This window comes from Curcuma longa, chromosome 10, assembly GCF_044706935.1.
Source record: "Curcuma longa cultivar G26 ecotype Majalengka, Jawa Barat chromosome 10, ITB_CL_G26_1.1, whole genome shotgun sequence".
NCBI lineage: Eukaryota > Viridiplantae > Streptophyta > Magnoliopsida > Zingiberales > Zingiberaceae > Curcuma > Curcuma longa.
This window is the reverse complement of record NC_133870.1, coordinates 10,180,550-10,189,046: the sequence shown is the minus strand read 5'-3', so window position 1 is coordinate 10,189,046 and position 8,497 is coordinate 10,180,550. Positions and strand designations below refer to the sequence as shown.

The window sequence follows — 8,497 nt, the reverse complement described above, 5'->3', positions numbered from 1 at the left end:
GAGTTTGTGCACATATATAAATAGATGAATTTCAATAGGATTTTTTTATATAAATATCATACTTTTAGATTTTAGCATTAAATTAAAAGGATTAAGCGAAAATTGATTCACTTTAATGGACCTCCTCCAATTCTCAAAATGAAAGTGTAAAGCCAAAAGATAAAATAAAATTAAAATTTCAGTTTTAACGGAATTCTAGTGTTTAAAAATCAAAATAAAAAAAAATACTATAATCTTCATTGAGAAAACAAAACTCATAAACTTAAAATGGATGAATAACCACAACTCAAAAATAAAGTAATGTTTTGTTGTGATTCACTAGAATCGATTTATGTTCTAAAACTTAAATTTTAATTTAATCGATCGGTTAGTTCGTCGATTCTTATAATATTATTTATGAGTAATAAAATTTGTTCCTGAAACATAGTTGTGCTAATTACGACAAAACAGAATTATTGAGATCAGAAAATCGAATCTCGATTAAGCCAAGACAATGCATCCAATTCCTCTACTCACTTTGTATTTCATTTCTATATACCACACCTTATAAATTAAAAAAAAAACTAAACAAGATGCTTCACATGGAATATTTAAATCAAAATAAATATTGTTAATAAAAAATATTAAACTATTATTCTAAGAATTCATTAGGTATATGCATGTAATATTTTAATTTTGGATTATGTGTTTTATAATTTATTTAAAACTATATATTCAATTTTACCATGTTCTTCGTTTTACCAAATAAAAAATTGAGTCCGTGGGAATTTCTTCTCTTCCCTTCTCCCTCGATCTTGGAACCTGATTTGGTGCGGGAGTGCAGAAGAGATCGATACTTGGAGGTGGGTACTGCGATTTAGGGTTCGTGCCTCCCGTTTCCGATGAAGTGACGGTGCGATGACTGGGGGCGTCGTCGCAGTTGAGGCCTGCGGGCTGCCTCAGGTGAGAACGGCGGTGCCGGCGAGGGCGCGGCGGCAGGCGTGGTTCGTGTCGGCGTGCGGTTTTGTGCTCCTGTGGACGTGCCTGATCCAGCTCCTTACCTACGGCCGTCTCTGGCGGGGTTGGAATCCCGCGCGGTTTTTCCTTGTCATTAGGGACGGCGTCCCTGCGGTTGAACCGAGTTCCGCTCCTCCGGCGCTACTGGCTTCGTCTCCAGTGCTACGGTCGAGTATGCAAACTATCTATTTTTCACAACGTTGTTATGGCACAGCATAGAAATCCTTTTTTTTTTGGACTGTTGCGTGTTAGAGGTGTCTTATGAGAAAAGACAATGGAATGAGGGTAACAGTTTGACCTATCTTGATTCGCTAGTAAAGAAACGATTTATTGCAGATCGAGGCACTTCTAAGCGCACAGTAGACGATTCATGAGTAAATACCTAGAACAAGTAAACGGGATTTACTGTATATAAAATAGAATTTGTAGATTCTTTGGCGTATTCATTCTTTGGCTGTTGATCTTCTGCTTCGCATGCTAGGCAAGGCAAATATTCAACAGCTTGCATTTTGGAGGTGTTGATACCAAGGCAAACAGCAATTTTACATGCTGTTGATTTTCTTTTCTTCTGTATTCATTGGCTTGAAGAAATTTTTCTGCAAGGACGACTCATTTGTGCTTTGGTGTTCATGATTTAATCATAGTTCTTGGCCGACAGAGGATGATGTTTTTTTATCCACTTAAATATGAACTGCATCAGACTGACTTCGATTTTTTAAACATAAGTTCTTTTGATGGTTAAACATGATTTTCCAAGCCATTCAAATTTCAAACACAAATGATCCATCTTTAATATTTACAAACTATATTTGGAGTTGAAACACAACAAGCATAATGCTAATTTTGTAGCAACTCATTATTTTGGAACAGAGATTAATAAATTGGAATTCTAATTTAACTATCTTCTGGTGTCTAATGCCTCTTCCAAATCCAACCATTTTCAGGGAATTATACAAGCAACGGCTATCTGAAACTATCATGCAATGGTGGCTTGAACCAAATGCGTGCAGCGGTTGGTAGATTCTTTCTGATACATCCCACCAAATGCAACTATTGAGATTATGTTATTTGGCTTCTAGATATGTGACATGGTGATGGTGGCTCGATTACTAAACCTAACATTAGTGGTCCCGGAACTGGACAAGAATTCATTCTGGGCTGACCCAAGGTACCGTTCATCTGTATATCACATCCAAAGTGCATTCTAATCCGACACTATAAGAACCCATTGCTGAGCATGTAGTATATTGTCAATAAATTATAAAACTGGTACAGTCCATTTCTGAGCAGTATATCAAATATTCGTATCATCTGACATTGACACTTATTTACAGTAGTTCTGTGCTTTGTATTAACTCATTTTATCCTGTTGTTTCTTATCACTCTGTTCCTTATTTATATCTGTCTTCTAACTGCAGTAATTTTGATGATATCTTTGATGTGAGGCATTTCATCACATCATTGAAAGATGAAGTGCACATAATTAAAAAGCTACCGAAGAGCATTAGTAGAAATACTTCAAGCAATTTTCTTATGATGCGTCCTGTGAGTTGGTCAGATGAGAGATACTACTTACAACAGGTGTGAACTTATCATCTTTAGCTTATTATATTTGACATTTTATTCTTTTACTTGAATTGCTAACTATGGAATGACTTGCTCATTTTTGCCAAATGGTAAGAAAATAGTGCTATTCTGTTTCTGGAGTGCTGTCTGCGTTCTTGCAAATTGCTCCCTGATTTGTGTGAATGTGTGATTCTCATGTTATCTCTCTCTCTCTTTCTTATACTGCAGATTTTGCCACTATTCAACAAGTTTAATGTGATACAGTTTAATAAAACGGATGCACGATTGGCAAACAATCTCGCTTTTGAGCTCCAGAAGCTTAGATGCCGTGTAAACTATCATTCGTTGAAATTTACTCCTCAGATCGTGACATTAGGAAACAAGTTGCTTCATATTCTTCGAGGAAAGGGATCCTTTGTTGCCTTACATTTGAGATATGAAATGGACATGCTGGCTTTCTCTGGTTGCACTCATGATTGTTCTGAGACAGAAGTTGAAGAGCTTAAAAGATTAAGGTACACAGCAATTAAACTTCATTGATCCTTTCATAACTCATTCACATGTTTTGATTTATTAATACAAATTCTGGCTTCTGTAAAATATGCCATCATGTCTTCTATGGGATTTGGGGGCTTTTCATTACAAATTAGCAGTGTTGGAAATCAAATTATGGTAGTTAATGAATAGATGTTAAATTGCAAAAGCAAATTCTCTTTATTCATTCTTTTTTCTTCTCACAGTGGAAAATGGAAAAATAAAAAAAGAAACATATGGCATCTTGATTTTTGAACTAATTTAGGATTTATATTGTTCGTTTCTTACAATAGGAGAACTTGTGATGCTTAGTATCACATTTTGTGGATTCACCTTTTTTATTTGTCAAACCATTTCCTATGATTTATATTCAATCCTCACTTACCTATTGTTGAAGTTAAGCTCTATTTGGCGGAAATTAAGTGTACTTGTATCCAAGACACTTGGTTTAAAATCTTAAGTCAAATTGGAGTTTCGATAATGACTGGAATGATATGGTTTGGGTACCATATCGTATTCCGTTGTTATAGTTTTGATACCTATTTACTTTCAAATATTAAGTGCATACTAATTTAAAAAATCACTTCATTAATATTTGAGAGCAATAAGGTATAAATTATTACAAGAATCTCAACCACCTTACTAATATCAAAAAGAGTGTTGTATATCTAATGAGAATGCTACTAATACCAAAAGGCGTGTTGTATATTGGAATATTGGATGAGAGTATTGATTTGTCCTTGTAAGATTAGTCCCATAGTTTTCAATTCCCAAATTAAATAATTATTTCAAAACTATGGGTACTCATATTAATTTCTCTATATGTCTATTAACATGTCTTGATTCACAATTAGAAGTTGGACCTGCAATAATATCATTGGAACTGAAACTCGTATAGTCAAGAATACACCTATGTTCTTGAGCTATGATGGATCACCATTGTATGATATATTAGGGCTATAATAAGACTGCTAACAATATGATGGACCTCAACTAGAATCGATGTCAACTAAATTGTCCCATATATCTTGATAATCATGAACTTTATTTTAACAACTACCTTTCACTATTGTCGCTTCCATAAGTAGTTGCACCATTGCTAACATCGCTATCTTAATTTCAAACTTCTCGTTGGATTGTAATGTCAGAATATAATGATGTTTCGTTACTCTTATCATTTACTTGCTCATCGATTGCATCAAATGGATTTTGACCAATTAACCATTTCCTTTGTTAGTTTTTGATGAATATATTTAGAATATTTCTCTTTCTCTTTACTAAAAATTGTAGGAGCTTTGCATTTTTCTGTTTGTTGTCTTTAGTTGTGTTTAAGGTTTAGATGTTTGAGAATGTTTAAGTTGAGATCCAGACAATTAGAAATCTATGGTCGAAAGCTCCATTATTATCACCTTCCTCAACATCTCCTCTAGCTTGCATTTTTCAATAAGTTGGGTAATGAACTAACATGGTTATGGTGGATCTCTTGCTTTATTAAGCAATGGATTCTCCACCTCAAGAACATTTCACCAATACATTATTAGATTATCCTTATTCTGAACGAATTTAATAATAAATGGATCTATATCATTAGACTTTTTCTTACTTTTCTTCTATTATAACCCTTAATTGAAAACACATATTGTTGTGAATGTAGACTATCTTCTTTAAATGATCGTAAAAGAGATAATTTTGCATTTTTGTATTAACGAGCGAGAAAGTTGACCAATTTCTTTTGTAATTATTGAAAAATGTCATTTGTGAGAGAATCCATACTACAATCTTTTTCAAATTTTTGGATTGGAGCTGATCCTTTATATTATAATTGTAAGATTAAATAGTGAACAAAATTAAAACCATCTCCTATATGTGTTGATAATGACTAATAATAAATCATTTTATATTTATCAGCATTCAATTTGTATCTGCATGATACCACCAAAGGATTGCCAAAAAGAGTGACTGTTAAAATATTTGACTCTTGTTAATAATCTCAACAACTAATTCTCTATTTGTCTGAGACATCTGAGGGTCATTAAGACTTAAGAGATCATTATTGTGGTAGATTAATTGATATTGATATGTCAGATTAAGAGAATATCCTAAAGCAATCAAATATATATTATTATCATTAATCAATATTGACATTTTCTTTTTAAAAAATCACATATTAAATAAACAACTATTCCCATTTAGTTGCCTCATTTTCCAATAATTATATTAACATAAATTTGGTACTTGGTTGTGATTATTAGAGCCTCCTGATTTAATTAAGTGGTGTGGCTTCTTGTGCCGTGGACCTTGCGCATAACATGCAAGGGGATTTTATTGCCATAAGCATCTTTACAATACATTCCCCAAATTAGCAAATATAACAATTTTTTATGCCTCTCTACACTCAGTACTGCTAGACTACCGAGAGGCTTCCCAACAATTCAATGTGACCTTTTTTTGAACGACTTCAAGAGTAGCATCTGAGTTGCAAATTTAGTTGCTCCTAATAGTAGAATATTTATGTCAATAAATTTTCGTATTAATCTATGAATAGAATAATGATTATAAAGGAAGTTTGTTAATGATTGTCCTTTTTTCACTATGTTGACTTATCTATGTTGGTCATCATCAAATTAATGCAGTGTGTTGCATGTCTAAAACAAAGTTGAATATACTTGCTTCAACAGCTCTTCAATTCTCTTGAAGTTGACACCATTGTATTTGACCACTTGCACTATATGTTCTATACCTATTTCTTAATTAACTATCTATTGAATGATATATAGAAGATGTATCATGATGTTATGCAGTTGCATCAATGGATTTGTAAAATCATCTTGTACTACAATACAGGGGAATGATAGATATTTGTGATATGCTCATTCTATAGGTTATGTTCAACTATCTCACATCATTGTATTCCCAGATAGGCTCTTTTGCTTCTCACACTATAGGATCCATGTTCTTCATTTAGGTATGTACAGATAATTTCATACGTTGTCGGAGGTTAGATACCAAGATTAAACTTTGGACGCTTGACATTATGCTGCAGCAGAGTGTATTGTTTTCTGTATTAGGAGGAATTCAATTGAAATGAAAATTTGGTAATATTTTGATTGCTCGAGCTCTTCTCAAATCATGTAGGGATCATCAATTTTAATATGTTTGGTCTTGGAAGACCATCAAATCGATATTGACAATATCAACTGTACACCTTCACATTGAAGGAAAGAAATGACCAACATCACCTTGTGATGATGTAACATGAGTAGTTGCACTCATCCCAATGTTAGTGCAGTGGTCAAAACACTTCTATTAGCACTAATTGTGTGAGGACTCTATCATTTTTGTTGCTCATATTCATATTTATTTTGGGAGGCACAAACAATGGCTAGAAATTACGTGCAACTTTATTATGTACAACTTTATCATTATACATATTTGTGTTTCTTAAAACACTTTCAATTACGTTAATGGGATTACTAGGAATTTTTTTAAGTTTTCCTCACACTTTCAATAATCATTTCAAATTATTGAATATAGAATTTCATTTTTGATAGAATTTCATTAATATTTGCCAATTAATGAAATAGAGAATTTCTTGATTAGCTTTAAACTTGTCCTTAGTAGAATTTATCTTTTTCGCATTTCAATTTTCAATTTAAACTTATACCTAATCCAATAGTTGTTTGGTCTCTTAGTAGGTGATTTAAATTGGAGGGCTTTTAGCCAAAGATTGGAGATTTGAATTCCTATAATAACTTAGGTGGAGTTTAACTTTGTTGCTTCTGCCCCGAATGGAGAATAGTTTCACATTGATCTAGCGTGAGGACATATCCAATATATTGTGCGCTCATCTTGTCGTCAAAATACAAAATAACCTTACTCTTTTAACTAAAAAACTATACTTAATTGCTCTTCTCAGATGCAGCTTTCTTATTTTCTTAAATAACCCTACATTGGATCTTGATGTTCTTATCTTTGTCACACCTAAACTAGTCTCCAATCACACATGAAACATCCATTTCTATCTACAATGGAATCGATAACTGTGGTTCTTAAGGCTAGAAGGTTTTAGGAAATTCTGATATTGCATAATAAGGTTTCTTATCAGGTAAAGCCATTTCATTCTATTCTGGAAAACAGTCTCATCTCGCTTATACATACATGAAACTGACTTCTGACCTTATTCAGGTATGCCTATCCATGGTGGAGAGAAAAAGAGATCGATTCCGTGGCCAAGAGACTGCAAGGTTTGTGCCCACTCACACCTGAGGAGACCACCCTGATTCTCAAAGCATTGGGCTTTGACAAGGATACCGTAATATATATTGCCTCTGGTGAGATTTACGGCGGGGAAAAGAGGCTATCGGTATTGCGTGCAGAATTTCCCAACCTTGTAAGATCATCTTCCACTTACAATTCTGCTTCAGATTTTCTTCTATCAATCCTTGAATCGCTGTGATACATTCGGTCTGCAGGTTAAAAAGGAAACGTTGCTTCATCCAGAAGACTTGCATCAGTTTCAGAATCACTCATCCCAAATGGCTGCACTCGATTATATGGTCTCTTTGGAGAGTGACATTTTCATCCCAACTTACGATGGGAACATGGCTAGAGTCGTCGAGGGACATCGGAGGTACCTTGGTTTTCGTAAAACCATGTTGCTGAACCGTAGGAAATTGGTCGAGCTCCTCGATATGCATAACAACAAAACACTTCCATGGGATGACTTCACATCTTCCGTTAAGCACGTCGTCGGTGACAGCCTTGGACAACCGACCTGTCGAAAAGTTCTTACCGGCAAGCCCAAGGAGGAAGACTACTTCTATGCCAACCCGCAAGAGTGCCTACCCAATGCCGAAGAGTGCCTTAAGGTACCAGAAAATCCAAGCTCGGCGAGATGAAACACAGATAGATAGATACCTTGCAACTTTGTAGCCCCCTCCCTCTTGGTGAAACCAAGCTGCTTGTTCCACAGATACATTTCCTGTTCTTGTTACTTTGTTCAATACGCCATATTCTTTTGTTTGTAGGTTAATTTTTGCGATGCCACAACTGTAAGGCTCGTAGTTATTTAGAAGTTCAAGATTAAGGACGCTACCATTTCGGAGACTGCGTTAATCTGTGGCAGTTTTGTATTCAAATTGTAAGAACAAAATTAATTATTATGAATGCTACCATTGTTTATTGAACTGTTAAAAAAACAAATGGAGGTTAATTCTCTTGATTTTATTTTTATGAAATTCCTTAGCATTGTTGCTTGTAATAAATCTCTAAATATGTTTTTTTAGATAATTATTATTTCTCAAAATAGATTTTGGCTAAGTTATTAAACGGATGAATCCCTAGTAGGGTAGGATGGGTCAATCTATCATATGACGGAGTGGAGCGGACTGACTCATAAATT

At 34.2% G+C, this 8,497-nt stretch overlaps 1 protein-coding gene across 1 annotated transcript; it reads left to right on the top strand.

The window, feature by feature from the left end:
- The first annotated feature begins 770 nt into the window (after nt 1-770).
- Nucleotides 771-8,262, top strand: LOC141836023 (rhamnogalacturonan I rhamnosyltransferase 4-like). Its single transcript, XM_074723434.1, has 7 exons — nt 771-1,168; nt 1,941-2,008; nt 2,076-2,164; nt 2,415-2,577; nt 2,791-3,077; nt 7,282-7,486; nt 7,569-8,262. Exons 1-7 carry the CDS (start codon nt 898-900, stop codon nt 7,992-7,994), a joined length of 1,509 nt encoding a protein of 502 aa, XP_074579535.1. The 5' UTR covers nt 771-897; the 3' UTR covers nt 7,995-8,262.
- Nucleotides 8,263-8,497: the final 235 nt, after the last annotated feature.